General features: G+C 41.1%; 1 protein-coding gene across 2 annotated transcripts in view; it reads left to right on the forward strand.

Annotated features, from left to right (window-relative positions):
• The first annotated feature begins 13,068 nt into the window (after positions 1 to 13,068).
• PREP (prolyl endopeptidase) overlaps positions 13,069 to 19,421 on the forward strand; it is an 86,507-nt gene continuing 80,154 nt past the window's right edge. Inside the window, exons 1-3 of one of the 2 annotated variants that reach the window (XM_059842374.1) lie at positions 13,069 to 13,267; positions 15,273 to 15,347; positions 19,199 to 19,332. In XM_059842374.1, the coding sequence (XP_059698357.1) occupies positions 13,223 to 13,267; positions 15,273 to 15,347; positions 19,199 to 19,332 (254 nt within the window). In that variant the 5' untranslated portion in view covers positions 13,069 to 13,222. Of the gene's footprint in view, positions 13,268 to 15,272; positions 15,348 to 19,198; positions 19,333 to 19,421 lie in introns of those variants that run through there. The other variant, XM_059842375.1, reaches the window with a different exon arrangement.

Raw genomic sequence — 19,421 nt, forward strand, 5'->3', positions numbered from 1 at the left:
ACGTGAGTTTTCAGGAAATCAAAAATCTATGATTTCTCTGGAGTTAATTAAAACATTCTAAAAATTTTTGGGTTTGAAGCCTTTTAAAAAGGCAATTATTGCCACAGCTGAGTGAAAACTTAATCTATTTCTTGTATGTTACAGAGAAAAAATGCATTTTTAAATTACTCTAAATGAAAATTACCATTGCTAATTTAAAAAAAAACCTTTTTTTTAAAGACAAGTTTTTCTTTACATTTTGATATACAATTTTTTATGGTGGAAAAGCTGTTAATTTGAAATTTCTTGGAAAAGCGGAAATTTGGGGGAAAGCAATCAAATTATTCGGGTTGATTTGTTTTGAAAATCCTGCTGAAATATCATAGTATTAGTTAGTAGATTTGAAATAGAAGGCACATATTAAATGTATGGTTAATAAAATCACGTTTTAAAATCACATTTTCCATGTAATGAAAATGGATTAGGATGGTGAAATGGGAGCAAATAGGTGAGTCAAAATATTCAGTACAACTTTCATCTTGGCAATATGGACATTGAAATGCTCTGAATGCTTTTGATTTCAACAAAAATACTTATAATTTCTTTTTACCAATAATAGAAAACCTCAACATCATGGTGAAACACTTTTGTAGCATGTCTGTGAAAAAAGAGACATTAAAAATTATGTGGTTGAAAATTAATGTTTTGCTAATGCTATAAATGCATACAGAAAAATATGGACTAGTTAACAAATGGCATGTGTTCATTTCATTTACATAAGGTTGAAAGAAAAAACTCTTACAAAGGATCTACAGGGTGATAAAATTCAATATTGATACCACTGTGCTGTATCTGAGTGTAAACTTACCATAATGGCTGCATAATTTTAGTTCACTTGTAGCATGAGACACTAAGGATTTTAATTGGGAAGATAATAACACCATTATGTGCTTATATATTTTCTTGTGTTTAACAGAACAAATGGATCTTCTGACTTTCATCTGACCCCTGATACTGCCATGAAGCATCTCTTTAAAGCATTGCATAGAAAAATCTTAACATTGTACTAATCGCTGTAACAACGTTCTTACGTTTCTCTGCTGTTAAAACAGAATATTAAACCAGCAACTTCAGACATATTAACAATTTCTCTGCTACTCAGAGAAAATCTCTCACAAAAAGAAGTGTCAGAAGCCTCATGAAAACTCCTTGACCTTGCTACTGCCCTTGATTTTATGTAGAAGGTACTAAGATTTCAAAGATGCTCATGTACCCAGTCTCTTTGAAATCTTTGAAATACTTGTTAGTTACTTAAACACTTTCAAGCATTTAAGCTTTACGTTGTAGTGATAGGCTGTAGTGTGCAATTCTTAGACAAACAGCAGTGCTCTTTCAAATTCAACAGTAATAGGAATAATTGATCACTTTCATATTCTGAAGTAAAACTTCTCCTTGTAATAGTTTTCATGTAAGGTTTCATTTTATCTACATGAAAATCCTCAGATATTTTGCTGAACTCTTTAGGAAAGGCTCTTTTGGCCTGATGGAAAATAATTTGCAAGAAAACAGTGCAAGCATAAGTTTTAGAGCTCTCATAAAACATCATGCATGGGACAAGTGAGGCCATGTTACATAGAAGAACGGACTCTGTCCATAGAGTTATCAGTTAGGTTAGTGGTTAATGTGTAATCTTCAATCTACAAACCCTGAAAAACGAACTCTCTGCACTCCATATCACCTCGAAAAATGTGTGGGTATAGTCACTTTCCATGATCTCATAACTTAATTACTGACTTTCTTAACTTCACACTATTAAGTAGAACTAAAGTTTCCTTACATCTATTTTTCTGCCACAGAGAAAATTTTCATGCTAAAAAGCTACTTTCAAATTCTCCTGATACATGCAGTTTTATTCTAGCATTTTTTACCTAGATAGAGAATTACAACTATTTTAGGTTTTTGTACGTTATATGATCCATATAACACATATGTAACACATAACTATATTAAAAATTAGATGTATTTCAATTACCTTATTCAAGGTTTTGATACACCATTTCATATAAGAAATGGTGTTTGCCATTCTAATGAAATTGATCAAGCAAGGTGCCACTAATTTTAAGAACTGAGTAATTTTTATTAGCAGCTTTTCAAAATCTAATCTGTATTATGCCAGCAAAGCTTCTATGACAAAGCTGATTTAAATGCAGATTTTTTTTTTTACTGCATTCTCTTCTCACAAGACTGGAGATAGACACATAATGCAGAGTTATGCAGATACCTTTGTGACTATTTTGTTTGTTACTACTTCACACTAGAATTAGAAGTCCTACAGAAATACTTGTGCTAGGTGAGAATGGATTTGGCTTTGTTATTTTCCTTTAGCATCATACATACTCAGCGGAAATGTACTCAAATAGAAATGAGATTCAGGGGGACATTGTGTTCCCTAGAATCCCTAAATAAAGACCCTTTCCCTAAATTATGGCCCTGTTCCCTAAATAAATATTCAGCCTTCAGAAGTGACTGAACTTTTATTGAACCCCAAAGTTTTGGCTTATCTCTTAGGCAATGGCTGGGCTGGTTCTTATTTATATCCCTATTTAAAACAAGCTGGTTAATTCTTGGGTTTGCTTTCAAATTTAGTCACACATGGAATGTCTTAATTGTTTGTTAAAGGAACAGCAGGTTGTGGTCAGGGTCAAATGCCCTTGTGCTCAACAGATTTTAACTTTGCATAGTACTTACTCTTGAGACTGTGATAAGCAGACCTAGAGGCAGATCATGCTTTATGTGAGGGAAGTGCTGAGTGTGCAGGTATGCAAGGGCAGGGGAAAGGAGGAGGGGACCTGACTTCATTGGACTGGGCATTTTTTTACCGCACCAGACAGCATAGTAAATGAGATTTCAGAGCATGCTTTTTGGACAGCATTGGATTCTGCAAGATTTGTAGCAAAACAATGCAAGATGTCTCCACTTCACAGTTAAGTTGGATGTTAGCAGAAAGGTTTAGTTATATGGGCTGGAAACATGGTTATGTGTTCAGTCCTGCTAGTTACTCATCACCTGCTTTGTAGGTACAAGCTGGACCACAGACCTGCTGATGGTCCTCCAGTGGTGCCATTCCAAAATTACATCTTCCTAGACTAGGTGGGGTCCCACCTGTGTCACTCCAGAAGAGTCTTCAAGTAGTTTAATCAACACAGCATAAGGTAACATCAGATTTCTGCTCACATAAGGTGAAGGTGTCCTTCGATGTACTGAAGGAAAAGCGAGGACCTGGTGGAATGACAGAAGCATGAGGTTCCATGGAAGACCTGCCTATAACCATGACCCCAACAATTTGACTAAGGCAGCTATGAGCCATGGGCTGGTAGAGTGTTTCTAAGGCAAACTCCCAGGGAGCTGAGCAATCAAGGCTCTCCTCATTTCCTTGCTTTCATTCCAAACGTGATCTTGCCCATTTGGGGACAGATTATGAGTGGGATTGGAGGGTTGAATGGCAGCAGGGAAGACACAGATAAATCTTTTTTTAATGTGATTTGTGGAGTGTCAGGCTCAGATGTAATGCTCTGTCTGATCGCTGAGTTCCTCTCCGCACTGGTGAGCAAATCATCCTAAAAAGGAGAAGAGGAGCAGATCAGGGGGAGCTGACCTCCTCTGGCTATGGTGGGCTGTAGGAAGTGGAAGGCTCAGCAGGCAAGCCACCTGCTCCAGGCCAGTGTTTGGCACAGTGTCTATTTTGTATATCAGGCTGCCTCCACTGAATAAAAAAGGGTTAACTCAGACAACCATGATTTCAGCTCTGTGCTCTGCAAAAAGAAAAAGGAAGACTGCCCTGGTATTTCCAACCAAGAGACTTGTTCTGTTTGATTTTCCTTGGAGAACACTGCTTGCCAACTTTTCCACACCCTGGAACAAGGGGTCTGGCTGAATTTATTTTCAGCACCCTCCAGGAAATGAGGCTGTTATGTTTATTAACCTGAAACTAGAAGACAAATTCAGTTTCTTTAGTAGATGTAGGGGCATGGTTACTAAATTTACTGTGCTTTTTCCAAAGGTTTGAGTCATGGAGCAAGTCTGTCTGATCCTCCAATGTGTCTTTGGCTGAAACCCCCCAGCTCAGAGCTGCCAGTGTGGGCAAAGATCTTACGTAGGCAGCCACCTTCAGTTAGCTCTGGTAAAAGAGAAATCCTAAGAGCTATGCAGAAATGTGTCTTTCTCCACGTGAGTGGTATCAGTAAAAGGGCAGCGAGTGCACAAGTGATTAAGAAGGCTGGTTTACAACAACATGCCAGACAAAAAGAAAATCCAGGTAGCATTACACAAGAGAAAGGTACATTTCTTTCTCTGATCTCTTTAGTGCTTACAAGATTTAGATAACATGCTTATCATGAAGCAAACGGAGATATTTTGCAAGTTTTACTTGGTGTGGTAACAACTGTTACCCTTTATACCTTTGCAAATACCCTGAAGTTCGCAAGAGTAAGCGCATAAATAAAGTGAATAAACACAGCCTAACTCCAAATACCTCTTGGCTTTTCACATACATAATTTAATTAAATGATGAGGATGAATTTTTGTGAGGTTGTAATAAAATAAAATTATTTAAATAAATAACTGACAAAATAGTCATACGGTCAGAATAAATTATCATGATGTTTTTAATTACTAAAGTAAGTTTTGGTAGGAGAGAATGAATAATATTAAAAGATTTAATTAGTGAATTCAGAGGGATTATTTACAGCACTAACATCAACAACATAACATCTAGCATAATTAGAGATCAAAGAGTCTACCAGGCAAGCAAGACCCTTCTTGCAGAAGATGTGTCCTAGTCTTTAATCCTTGCTTTTCTCTCATTTAGGTTTCTTTCCCAAGTACTTTTATTTCCTCTAGAGTATTTAACTGTAGGTAATTAAATAATTTTTGTAAAGGATCAAATAACCTGCAGCAGTTGTCTGTTGGTTCTACAGAAGCTAAACATCAGAAATGGGTGAAGAATATTGACATCACAATCCCACTACATATGAGAGGACAGGGGAGAAGGGGGAGCTAAATAACACCACTGTTATTTTGTACAAATGCATGTTTAAATATTTTTCTCAAGATTCATAAAGGGCTCTTCTAACCTGGGTAATTTCAGCAGTGCTCTGGAATAGTTGGTCTATGAAATTATAGGGCAGAGGCCTTGTTTTACCTTGGCCCTGTCCTGCGCATTTTGATGACTCTCAGGCATGTGCAGAGTTTAGAACAGGAGACCTGCCAAGAGGCAAAAATAAGTTAGATTAATTAGATACAATGAATTAGAGAGAAGTTTGTGAGGAATTTTTTGTGGAATTTTTTTCTACTCAAATGTGTCATACTTATTTTTGCAATTTCTCTGATTTTCTCCATGTTTTCTGGCTGTACTCAGGAACCTGTTCCAGGCACTGAAAAATATCTTCTCTGTCTAGACTGAATGCAAAGGGACAACATCTAATAAAAATATTCAGAAGAGGAATTTATTTCCATGAAATCTCTCTGAATTTCTCCTCCTTCACATTTTGTTAGAATTTGAAACCATAGGGATAAAAAACCTAAAAGAAAAAAAAAAGTTTGCAAAAATTGAATTAAAATTTCCAGGTGAAGAAAATGTTTCACTTATTTTTTTCACTTATTCTAATACACATTGGATCATTGAAATTCCTGCACAATTCTCTTGGAGAAGGAAACAACAGAATTCATTAAAGACGTTCATTTTCAGTAATATTGTAACTTGACAAACTTCTAATTCTAAAGTGACTATTTACTATTTATAAATAAATCACATAGGGCTTCTGTACCAGCTCCACACTACATCAGAATGTATCTCTTGAAAAGTTTTGGTTGTATGGTTTGAAATTAGTTATTAAAAGCTTTTCTTATCAACAAATCAGATATTGGAACAGGAGAATAACATGCCCTCATTTTTGTCCAGCTTTCTGTGCACGCCAGAGGGCTCTGTCCTTAGTCGGCTTCCCTCCTCCCACTGGAAAGGGCACCTCCTTTCTGGGGAAGGTCATCTGTACACACAGGCCCAACTGCTCACACTGATGACTCAAATCCACCTGTCTGCTCCAGTCTGTCCAAGCCCAAAGCTCAGTCTGCTTCTCTCTGAATGTCTCGCCATCGGCTCAGCCTCAGTGTGGCTCACCAGAGCGCTTAATCTGTCTTCTAAGCTCTCCTTGCTACCGCTTTTTTCAGTCACTGTGCTTCACATCACTGGCTGTTCTGTTGCTTGGCCCTTGAGCTTGTCCAGCACCTTCAGTCTAGGACTCTCAAGGCTCTCTGTAACTTTTGATACACAAAACTTCAAAGCTTTGACCTTCCTCATACTTCCACGCAGCTAAAATTACCAGTCCAGCTTTCATCCTTTCACCACAAGATGCTTCTCCCTGATTTGGATGGAGCCCATTTCCTGCTCATTCCTCCATGCCCACAGCTGTAAGCAGGCTTCCCCTCTCCTCCCATGTTCCCATCCCATCGACATCAAGCACAACACAATTCTCCTATGTACAGACTGCAGCCACGCTGCCATCTTGGACAGCCCATCCGTGGCACCATCTGTCATCACACACTCAGGAACCTTTCACATCAGTAATGCCCTCTTGCCACATTGCTCTACCAGTCCAGGTGAAGCTCTCTGTAAAAACATAGAGAACTTTGCCATTATGCACCTTCAACATTTCCCCAGGAGCTTTCCTTTTTCATAGTCTACAAAACACCAGATTGTGGGCATGCTGCAAGTGTTACATGCACAATGACCTGTAACACAACAGTATTTTCCTCCATGTCTCTGAATGCAAGCTACTGTTGTCTTGTATTCTTCACTTTGATTGAAAGTAGTAGATCATAAATTCATGGAGCATCTGTGCCACCTGGCCCTGTGTGAAAAATGGCACAGTGATGCCCTGGTTCACATCTGAATTGCACAGAGTCTGCAGTACTAGAAATACAGAGATTTGATATTCAGAATCTTTGGAATTTGTTATTCAGTTTCAGGTCTAGGTTTGACTCACACTGCCTCAGAGAGGAGGCTAAAGTTATCCCTAAATGTTTAAAAACTGAGTTACAATTATTATGATTATTTAGCATCTACTGAAATCATGTGCCTTTCTTAAAAAAGCAATTCTGGAATTGGATTTTTTTCATTCTTCTTATTTTTACCTTCATTGTGGAATTGTAGAGGTAATATTTTAAATGAGTTGCTTTACAGGGTGGCTAAAGCACTACTTTGTGGGATAACCTTGCACACTGTTCAGTTTACTTTGAATTTCAGATTTGGGGATCACTGAATTACATATAGGTTTCTTTCTTTCTCAAGTATTGAGAAGTTCTTCTCAAAGGCATGTGCAAGTCCTACTTGGAAGCACATTTCTGGTGTTTTGACTCCAAAGTTTATTTTTTTCTGCAGGGATCTATAGTTTCTATATTTTTATAACCCAAACCAAATGTTTTCTGAGGCATAACAGAAAGTTTTATTTCTAAGCCATTTGAACACATACATTCAAAACATATTAAACATGGGTAGATAATGACTGCAGAAGAAGATATTTTTAGATGTGCAGTCTTTTAAAAAGAGCTAAAACTGTTTTCCTTTCCAAGAAAAATATATCCAATTCCCTATGTTTAGTGTATTTCAAATTCTGTTATCATGTCATAATCTGTTAACCGGAAGCTGCCTACTGGTTTGCTCACTGCCAAGATTAGGGGTGACATTCCTACACTCTTGAAATCAGTGACAAAACTTCCTTTGACTTTACTAGGCAGAAGATTTCATTCAAAGCAAGAAAATTTTTATCCTTACATTTTCAGAATGGAAAAGAATGAAAAGCCTTCTTCCAATTCATATTCATCTCCATTTTCAGATACTGCCATGTAAGAATTATTTATACTGTTATCCTTTTCTATATAAAGATTATCTTAGCTGCTTTTGACACTGAAGGCAGGAGTTAGCATATAAGGTGGTTTTGCAGTATACAATAACAGCAATAACAAAAGATACTTCAGAAAGGCAAAAGCAAACACTGAAAATTAACACTTATATTTCCATTTTACTAATATGGATTTGCTACCTTTCCACACAAAAGAATGAACACAATTTCTTTAGAAAGAAAATTATGTTTGTAAAGATAATTTTGTTTTCAGAGTGATGTTTTGTGGGAGGAGGTGGAGGAAGGGCTGATTCAAGATGTTTCAGTGAAATAGGTGAGGGAAAAAAGTAGACACAAAAACTTCTATTGACTTTGTTAGACTTTATGTCATACCCTAGTCCCCTGTGTGGCAATAAAATACTGTGTAGCAAGAAAAGTTCAACTCCTTCTAAATTTTCTTCTGCAAGAGCCTTCTTAAGAAGAATTTGGCAAAATACTTGAGCCATGAGTCCCAGCTGAATTGTATAAGATTAGGATTCATTTCCAGAAATGCTGAAGTAAGTACAATCTAGGTATCAGGAACACAGTGATTTGGTATGTAAGTAGGTACCAGACCTACAAACCTTGTAAACACTGAAGGTCTCTGTGAAAACTCATTAAACAACCCAAGCACACCACATGCAGTGAGACCTGAATATTGACTGTCTACCCAAGGACGCAAGGGCACAGATTTTACTACATGATCCCAGGTTTTTGGAAAATCCTTCTTTTCATGTTAAAATTTAATAATAATAATAATAAAGAGTCATCAGTCTTGTCTATGATTAGAATTTTGTTTGTTCTTCACCTCAGGTCACTGCACAAGGAAAAGGTGAACCTAAACCACCTTCACTTTCATCTGTCTGAAAAAGTTCCTTCACAAAAAAGTGATTTTGGATTGGGTATATTTATACTATGATTCCTGTGTTCATCCTCCTACAACAGTTTAGATATGTTGGTTTAGATTGCCTACCTGATGAAATACCTTTTAATACTTCTTTGTAATTGCAATGCCATGCTAATGCTTTGTGGACATCATTACATCACTGAACTGACTTCACAGCAGTGTTAGCACATGTAAGCACACCAATGCACATACCCAGGACAAGCCAGAGGATGATTTGGCAGTGTGACACTGACTTCAATGAACCCATCCTCTCTCCCATGGTGTACAGAGAAGTTTGCCACATTGAAATATTGTTTTGCTTGATAGTACATTCTAATGTTGACCTATGACATGTAGACGTTTCTGTGACTGAGATAGTAAAACCATATTTTATTATGTAAGTCACTTCATAATCCAGCTCAAAAACGAGCAATCCTTTAATTACCTATAAACAATACAAAATTATCATAATTAATGTGTAGGCTAGATGAACATAATTTAGGAATCAAAGGATCACTGAAAATCAACAGGACTTAGGCTTTTGAGTCAGTGCTACCAAAATAGAAAGCCATCAGGGCAGACAATTTGAGAGTCACGTTCCTCCGAAACTGGAGTTACTCTTACATCTCAGCACACGCTCATCGTAGCACAAGACTGAGGTTCTGCTGACACCTGTTGGTAAACGTCTGAACAGCACAACTGATGTCACACAATCAAGTAAATGAAATTAAAAACACGTATAGAAAACAGAAGTAAAGGTACAGACGTGTCTTCATTCTATAACAGAAAAGTTTCCAGTTATTGGTAAGTCATAATGCGAGTGAGATTGGGGAAAGGGCGACAAGGAAAGGTAAAAACAAAATTTGCTGCTAGATTTTTTTGTCAGATCTTCCCTGACCAAGATGAGTTCACTTCCTACTGAGTCAATATGCTACTTGCAGTGAGTCATTGTGGAGATGCTGACTAAGCTGAAAGAGATTTGCTAATGAGTGGATGATCAGCAGAATTATAATTAATATCAGCAGAGACCAATATCTGCTTTGCAAATGATCAGAATCATGCTAACATGGGAGTGTGATAACATGACAAACACTACTGAGAGATTTTAAAACTTTTTATTTTATATATGGGAAGACAAAATTTTGCTTACTCAGCAATTTATCTTCAAAACACAGCAAAATATCAAAGATGGACTCTGTAAGTGTTCATTAAGCCCAAGAAAAGATAAAATATTAGTAGAAATTTATTTTCTGCTACAATACAAACAATTAAGATAGCCTTCAAATTTTCAGTCATAGCACAGTCCTAATGTGAATAACTTTTAATTTTGTGTTAGCCAAACATATCAAAAAAGGCAGAAGAGTGCTACACCTTTCATTGTAAGGATTTCTGCTATCAGACTCTACACTGCACTCATGCAGGGCGTGCATGGTGTCCAGTAAAAAAAAGATATGATTTGTGCAGTGTTTTAGACACTATGTGAACCTGCATTAACTGCTTTCCTGATAAGAAAAGATCCAACAGTGTAAATTTGCTCCTTCTGCTGTTGTTCACTTTCTCCTCCCCCCACTGCCCCCCAAAACAAAAGGGAGAAACTTACAGTACAGAGAAAATTCACTTTCAGTCCCTGGTGCTGCTCATCTTTGAAAGAAAATTACTGCCTGTAAAATTACAGGTTCAAAGATCTTACCCTGGACCGCTATGTACCTGGGGTTTTTTTGCATATTCCCACCTTCATCCTGTATCCAGGATGAATTGAAAGGTATTGTGATGGATAATTGCTGTGCTTACTGGACGCTTGTCAGCCTATTCAGGAATTACCCTGTTCTGCTCTGAGAGCGCTGCTGGAGCCTGAGGAACTCCGGGCGCTGCCGTGTGGAGCCGCGGAGCAGCACCCGTGTGGCCAGGCTGCCCTCTCCCGCCAGCTCAGGGAGCTCCAGCTGTGTGGAAGAAGCACAGCTGTCCAAAACTTCCACTACAACTCAGACTGACTGCTTTTACCGCATGAAGCTGATCTTCGGAGGCGTTGTGGAAATATCCAGGATATTGAGATGTAGGGCTGTTCAGTCAGATATACGACAGATAACCGTGCCCAAGCTGCTGAGCAGTCAGGCATTCTGGATAAACCTAAACACATTCATCCTGGACAATACCTTCAGACTGAAAAAGACATTTTCACGAGGCAAACTGCAGCTCTGAATCAAATGCATGGCCTCTACTGCCTACAAAATAAATTTACACTAAGCTGCCCAAAACTCCCAGACAAACTGCACATACAGCTTGTTTGTGTAGCACACTGGCAAGCAGAATGCTTGATAGAGGTATTGAGCTAATAATTCTCCCCATGATGCAAATTTGTGTGCATATATAATTCTGTCTGGGAAACTTTAGACAGAAACAGCCTTGGCTTGCCAGTATTTACCTAAGCAAGTTGCTGAGACAATTAGCAAGCTTTTATCAGCATCGGGCATGTCAAGGCATTGCCATCAACTTCCTTGCTGGTGGCATGTTCTTGAGCTCCAGAAAAAAGGTGCAGTTGTAGTCAGCAGCTGTCCTGCTGCCTCGCAAAGGGAGAAGACTAACAAAGAAACAAGGTAAGAAGGAAAAATGACCAAAAGAGAAGGGATAAGAGAAAAGAAGCCACATAGCTGTTGTTTAGGATGTAAGCAAAGATGAAGAGCACGGTTATGTCACTTAGTGGCCATTGCGGGGCTGGCGTATTTCATATGTATACAACCCTCAGCCTCGACACAGGATGTCTAATTAGATGGTAACTCTTTCCATTAAGAAAAGGCAATCAAGACACAGGTCTGAGCTGGTAACTATAAAGGTTTGATGCCATTTCCAAAATGTTTTCGGTCATTGTCATTCTGGATGTTTACTTTATTAACAACTATGAGCGCTCTTTGGGGTTACCAGACCTTTAAAGGCCACACACAAACCGCCGTGTCTCCAGCTGGTGCCATTAACCACACATACACATGAGTTTATCCTGGATGAAGAGCTGCAGTGAAGTCCTCCCCAGGCTGACAGAACAGCTTGGCAAAGGCAGTGGGCAGCAGCTTCATTTGGAAGAAAAGCAGTTCAGCCATGCTGCTGAACTGCCTCCTGTCTCCTCCATTGTGCAGGAGGAGTACACCTGGTCTCTCCCTGGAAGAAAAATGTTTGCAGTTTTCTGACCCGGGAAATCCTATTGTAAAATAAACACCCATGGATGAGCCTGAAGTCATCCATTTGAAACCACTTTACTGGGTGCCCTTTCACCCAGACTGGCTGCATAGGCCAGAGTGGGGGCTGGCATGGGACTACACACCTTCACTCTGGGGGTGAGGGTGACAAGCACCAGCCAGCCAGGCTGGTGTTCTGGAGTGACCATCTTCACTGGGATCAGGTGGCCAACCTGTCCTTTGCTTTTGGGGTGAAGGGGAGTCACTGGAAACTTGTAGAGGTATGTTTGATGGAAATGCACTAGAGGTTTGAGTGGACCAAGCCAGGTTTAGCCTGGAGAAGAGAAGGCTCAGGGGTGACCTTATCGCTCTCTACTAATCCCCAAAAGGAGGCTCCATCCAGGTGAGGGTTGGTCTCTTCTCCCAGGCAACCATTGACAGAACAAGAGGACACAGCCTTAAGCTGCACTAGAGTAGGTTTAGGTTGGACATCAGGAGTAATTTCTTCACAGAAGGGGTGATTAGACATTGGTATGGGGTGCCTAGAGAGGTGGTGGAGTCACCATTCCTAAAGCGTTTAAGGAAAGACTGGATATGGCACTTACTGACATGGTTTACTTGACAAGGTAGAGTTCTGTCACAGGTTGATGATCTCAGAAGTCTTTTCAAACCTAATCGATTCTGTGATTCTGTGACCCGGCTTTGAGCTGCTTGACTCACAGAACCAGAATCAAAGAATCAACCCCACCTAGGAATCAGCTTAGATTTCGGGTCAGCACAGTGGGGAGCTCTGCAAGCCAGACCCGGGCCTCTTCCCCCACCGTGTGCCAAGACTAGGGATCCGAGCGGGAAAAAAAAAATGCAAACGTTTTCTATAAGAAGGATGAAACCCGGGTGCAGCCGGGGACCCAACCCTGCCCGAGCACGGTGACCGGGAGCGGGGAGCAGAGACCAAGGGCGGGGGGGCCGCACGGGCAGGGCCGGCGCCTCAGCGGCCGCCATGGCGCCCGGCCCCGCTGCCGCCCGCGCGGCGGGAGCCGGCAGGGGGCGCTGCGCGGCGCACGGCGCTGGCAGGGGGCGGCCGTATGGCGGCAGCGGCGCTGCGCCTGTGCCGCGCTGCGCGCCTGCTGCCGCCTGCTGCCGCCACGACCCAAAACACGGCCCCAGCCCCGCGGCCGCCTCCGCGCCTCGCCTCCTTCTCCTCCTCTTCCTTCTCCGCCTCCTCTGCTTCCCGGCCCTCTCCGCCGCTGCACGCCATGCCGGCCTTCCAGTACCCCGAAGTGTACCGCGACGAGACCGCCGTGAGTAGGGCGCTGGCTGGGACAGCACCCGGCGTGCGGCGGCCGCCGGGCCCGGGCGCGGGGCACCCGGCTCGCCATTGCCGGCGGGGCCGCCTCGGGGCGGGGGTGCCTCCTCGGCTCCCCGGGCTTTGTTCGGCTGCGGCCGCGGAACGCCCGGCGTGCTCCGTGCAGCGAGCCTCGGGTTTGTCGCGCCCGCGGGCCGCGGCGGCTGCCGGGGGCTTGTTAGGGCGGGATTCGGGCCCTTGCGCCGGTGCCTCCGGGCACGTCCCGCGTGTGCGGGGCCGGCGGGGTCGGTAGCTGGTGCGGGGCGGACGGCGGGAGCGGGGATGCGGGAGCAGCGGCCGCACGGTGCATCCCGGAACTTCGGTACCGGTGCGTGTGTCGGGGAAACCCAGGCCTCCGCCCGGGCTGCAGCAGCGTCAGCAGAGGAACAAATAGTCTATTTATATAGAATGGCACATCTGTAACATAGTCTCATCTCCCTGTGTTTCCACCGTGTCTGGATACACAAGGGATTACAGTGTAAATTTGGCTAAAATGGGTTCGATTTTCTTTCCCTTCCTCAAAGCGCTGTGCATTGTGCACCGGCCAGGAAGGATTTGCATAGCATTTAAACCAAACTGTTTGCCCGTATGAGCGAAAGCTGGAAAAAATCCTGAAGTATTTACTTTCTGAAATAAACAGGGCAGGAGATTTTTCTCCTATTAATGTCTTTATTAAAGTGATCAGCTCAAAATGGGGTGTTGGCAAATTTGGGGAGTTCTGCCGCCGCTCCCAGCAGTGACTCAGAAGAGGAAGATTTGCAGCTCTGCCCCGTAAGCGCCAGAGGCGGGAGTCCTATCCTCGCATGAGGGTATACCCAGGTTTCTCATTTTGGGTTATCAGTCCAGGGGGTCCTGGGTCCGACTGGCATCATTTTTAGTTGGGGCGAGGAGTGACCGAGGTTTTCAAGCATCTCTGCCGGCTTCGGACCTCGGCCTTGATGTCCAGACACCACCCTGACCTCTCAATTCCGCTTTGGCTCGTCTTTTTTGGGGTATTTTCCAGGATTTGGTGAAGGTCCCGTCCTAGTGCAGTTTGGGTTTGAGATAAATTTGCATGTCTCCTGAGATGCAAATTTCTCCCTCTCCCCACCGTCCGAGGGGAGGTTGTCATCCTCCTGGCAACAGGCTAGGGTGGTTCTGAAAAACTAGAATTCTCCACAATAGAGAGTTAAATGGCGGTACTTAAGGATACTCAAGGGGTGATTCCAACATTTCACTAACAAAGAACTCTTGGCCAGCGATCAATTCCTAGCTCAACTGAAAACTCCTCTGCAGCCCCTTCTCTTAAAAAAAACGGCAACTTTTTTCTTCATAACACTTTCCTAGTTGACTGTAAGGCTGATCTGTGCAAGCCCTAGTAGCAGGTATCTAGTCTTTTTTTATGTACTGGAGGAAGGAAGCAGGTAAATTCAACCACGTGGATTAATCTTTTGTGGTTTATTTGTTTTGTTTGTTGTTTTGGGGCTGGGCTTTTGATTTTTTAAATTACGATTTGTGTATATATATATATATATATATACATTATGCTCATATTTGTGGGCAGCAGTAGTAGGGAGGCCTAAAACAGAGACCGTTTGTGTAACCAGGAACCATACCTTGGGTACATCCAGTAATCAGGTTTTATAATTTGGCTTGAAAACCTTAAGGGTCTTGGTTTGGTTGGTGGGCTTCCTTTTTTGCTTACTAATCTATCTTGTGGAAGGAATTTATGTGCATTTCACCATTTTTCTGGTGCTCTGTATTTTGTTCTGAGAACTATTCTGCTGCTGTGGTGCCATCACCAAAGAATGGTAATACTTGTAACTCACCTGGGAGCAATGTGTTGGTTCTCTTTGCTCCTTAGTACTGTAAGCTTCTGTGAAATTCCAAATGCCTTTCCTCATGTTGACTATCATTCCTTGATGGATAGTGTTTGCTTGTGTGCATGTCTCTTTTAAAATTAATGTCTTTTATAAATTCAGGTGTTGGATTACCATGGATGTAAAATCAGCGATCCGTACTGCTGGCTAGAAGATCCCGATAGTGAGGAGACGAAGGTAACCCTTCTTTGTATAGGAATGACTGCTTTCACATGCTTCTCTTTTATAGATGCACTGGTACTCTGCTTTTGAAGAACCTGCGGATACGTTTAGAAAACTTACATAGTGACAGAAAGTGTAGTTCATGTTGTATCTCATGGCACCAACAGGAATGCCATTATTTTGTCCTTTTGAGGAAAGGTTGAATGGGGCTTTAAGCAACCTGGTTTACTGGCAAATGTCCCAGCATTTGCATTGAATAGAAATTGAACTAAATTATCTTCAAGGTCCTTTCCTACCCAAACCATTCTATGGTTCTGTGAAAGTCTGGAATACGTGGTATAACTTGGATCACAGAATTTTTAAAACTAAACCCATGCTTATCTTGCCCCCATTTTTCTTAGTGAGTTCAAATGTTCAAGGTGGTGGTGTCATACTGAAGAGAACCGTTAACTTTTTTTTTCCCTTTGTGTGCTTGATTGGACTAGTCAAGGGCAACCACGCACACAAACCAACTCCTCCAGATATGTAAGGTAACCAAACTCCCTACTCCAGATATGTAAGGTATATAATGTAACAGAAATGAATCCGTGGTCAGGTGGGGAAGTTTTTATCTCTGTTTGGGGAATGGAAGTGCAGAATGTGAGTTCATGGTCTGCTGCTGTTTGGCCGTTGACTTCTAAGACAGATTGAGGAAACATCCCTGGCGTAGCTGAGATGTGCTGCACTGGTTAAACACTTCTGGTAGTGACATAGGCCACAACTGCAACACCACACTTTTCACTGTTGTATTGGCTTTGGCTTAGTTAGACTTTCAACTTCTTGGTTTGTTTTAACACTTTGTGGGAAATAAGGTCATTTTTAGACTACAGCAAAGCCTTTTGCTGCTATTGTAGTCATGTACAGTACCTTAACTCACTGACAGTGTAGGCAGTAATGCTGAGCTTGTTCCAGACATGAGGGTTGGACAGTGATGAAAAAGCAGGGATCATGTGGGGTTGGGTTGTACTATTCTGAACATGTATGTATTTGAATTAGGACTAGAACTGAAACTCTCAAATCTACAGTTAAATGGATTTGATTATAGACCAGTGTTTTGTTCACGTTTTGATAAATTTTCCAATTGCCCTTGGAAGTCACAAGAACTCTAATAAATTTTTCTTTGTAATACTTAGGAAAGGTATGTGCTGTCTTGTAGGCGTTACACTGAGCTACCCTTGGCTGAATATATATATGAACTGTAAATGCTTTGCAGAGTAAGAACAAAGACTGGTCATGTTAAAACAATTTCTATTCTGAGGCTTTTTCATGGAAAGTATATACTATCAGTGGAATAATTATGTTGATAGAGTAGCTTAGTAGAATGTAGAAAGGTGATAGGTTGTAGAAAAGCATGATTAAAAAGAACTTGTGGCATGTGTTTCTTAGATGAAATTTAGTTTGACTATTGTTTCAGAATGACAGTTGACCTACTTAATGGCCAGTCACTTCAGCCTCAAGTAGACCATGTCTAATGCTTTAAAAATTCTTTTGCTTTTCAAATTACCTTATCTTCCAAAGCAGCCTTAAGAAGTTGCTTTACTTGGACCCTTATTCTGTACTTTCTGCTGCTAGCAAAGTCTGCCCTGGTTCAAGGCTTATGATACATTGTCAGATGCAGATACCTACAGGTACAATTAAAATCTTTCTTTCTAGGTTCATGAAGGCATACAGTTACTGTTAGACCTGTAGCTTGTGTGGCATCTGTTTAGCTCAGCATGGTGGGTGGAGTTGTTTACTGTGAAAGTTTCTGCTGACATATGTTCTTGTACTTTATCTACAGTAATAGTTCAGTTATGTATTGCTTTTTAAACATGAGTGCAACTTCATGCTCAAAAGTGTGGAATCAGAAAGTTTCCAAACTGGACTGTATTCTTCTCCACAAAACTCTCTGAAAAATCTGTAATTCCTTGCTCCTTTTTCATAAAGCCGTGGCATTTCATTTACAAATAATCTTGGAATCTTTGGTGCATACTAATTGGAAATGAGAAAAATATATTAAGTTCCTGTAAAAGCAAAATTATGAGTGATACAGTTGTGAGTGTAATAATTATTCTGTAAGCATGCTCTTGGGCAACAAATGCTTGTAAGAAAAAGTCTGTGTTTCTCTGAATATCACTAATGAAAGCAGATGTGGTAAGATGTATTTATGCAGTTAAAAGTGGTTAATGCACAGTTCCAGTATACTCTTGCAGCAATGTTGTCATTTTGGTCATGTCATTGATGGATGAGACAAAGATGTGTGCCAGTTTCTGTTCCCTGCATATAACTGGAAAATGCTTTTGGCTGTCCAGTACACTGGATGGTCTTATACATATTTTTATAAGCCACCATTTTTCTGAAAATGTCACAGGACTGGGAGAAGTTAGTTTATTTGTATAGGATCCACAGTCCATATTTTTGTGTATGTGGTCTTTGAAATTCATATGTTTCCATTTAGAGAAACCAATTCAGATAACACATAATTCTTGAGTAGGTTTGATGAAGTTCTTTCACCATCTGATGGGGGGACGGTTATAGCGGTACAGTGTGGAGGCTGCATGGCTTACCACTGGGATGTGCTGTGCACATATTAATTCTTCACCTGTAGAATTACTACACGACTAAACACTGATAGCAGCTGGTAAGTATGTGCCAGGTAGTCTGCCTGAACAGCCACTGGCTTTTCTGAAGATCTATGAAGGACAAGCTGTGCAATGTGGATTGTAGCCCTGCTGTTCCTGTGGGTCATGCCCTGCAATGAAGATGTAACTCAGATGTTACAATGCATTGATCTGATTGCCCTGTAACAGATTTAGGACAGGCAGAAACAATAGGCTCTTTCAAACCTTTTCCTGGAAAAGAGCCCCGTGTAAGCAAGGGATGACTGGATGGGATTTTGTGCTGGAGGTGAGAAGCTGGAGGTTGAGGGTGACACTGAAGCTGTCACTGCAACATTTGGCTGTGAGTTACAGCTACACATGGTGTCCTGTCCTATCTGCTTCGTGTTAGAGACAGAAAAGCCTTCATGTTAGAGACAGAAATCCTGCATGTCTGTTTGTTGCCAGCTGTGATTCACCTTAAGATGCTTAGGTATTAATTTTAGGTTAATGTACCATGCTATTAGTAGGAATGATGAAATACCAACAGAGCACCGGGTTTTCCCTGCATGCAACAAACAGCTGGAGTGGTAATGGTTTTGATCACTGTCCCTAAGTGTTTCTGATGGGAGCTGGAGTGTTCTAAAGAAACCAGACTTCCCAAAGTTTTCAGAAATTAGTATTTTTTTCCTAAGAACTGATCTGTGAGCAGTACTTTGGGCTTATCATGAAATACTGGCTGGGACTAATTCTGTGTGTTATGTAATATGAACAGATAATGCACATGACATTTTGTGTCATCTTAAAGCTCTTCCCAGATCCTGAAATAATAGTGCAGTCTGTGGGCAATATTTGTCATTTAGGCAAATATGAGAGTTTTTAAAAGAATGGTGTGCCTTTGGAGGTTGTTACCTTAGGTTTTGGAGATTTTTTGTGTGTTTGTTTGGGTTTTTGTTTGTTTAGAGTTTCTTTGGTTGTTGGGGTTTTGTTTTGGTGTTTTTTAAGGGGAAAGGCAGGACCGTCTTGTAGTTTGGCTGGTTACCCCAGTGTATGCCCTGGAGAGTCATTATTCAAGATGTAAATTGAGTCCTATTAAAGAATTGTGGCATAATGCAAATAAGCATGCAGGATTCTTCATGTGTGACAGTGCATAATCTGTATGGGGGAAAGATGTCTGTGATGCATTGCTTCTGAAAATGTTTACTGTAGAAAATAGGCTGAGTTTATATTTTTTTGATTGTTTTCTTTCAGGCCTTTGTGGAGGCTCAGAACAAGCTCACAGTACCCTTTCTTGAGCAGTGTCCTGTTAGAGGGCTGTTCAAGGAACGAATGACTGAACTCTATGATTATCCTAAGTACAGCTGCCACTTCAAGAAAGGAAAAAGGTATGTGAGGAATGTCTTTGGAGGTGGTGATGAATGAGAAGCAAGTTAGAAGCAACTATCAATTAGGAAAACAAATTATATTTGTATTT

Source organism: Haemorhous mexicanus, chromosome 3 (assembly GCF_027477595.1).
Source record: "Haemorhous mexicanus isolate bHaeMex1 chromosome 3, bHaeMex1.pri, whole genome shotgun sequence".
Classification (NCBI taxonomy): Eukaryota; Metazoa; Chordata; class Aves; order Passeriformes; family Fringillidae; genus Haemorhous; species Haemorhous mexicanus.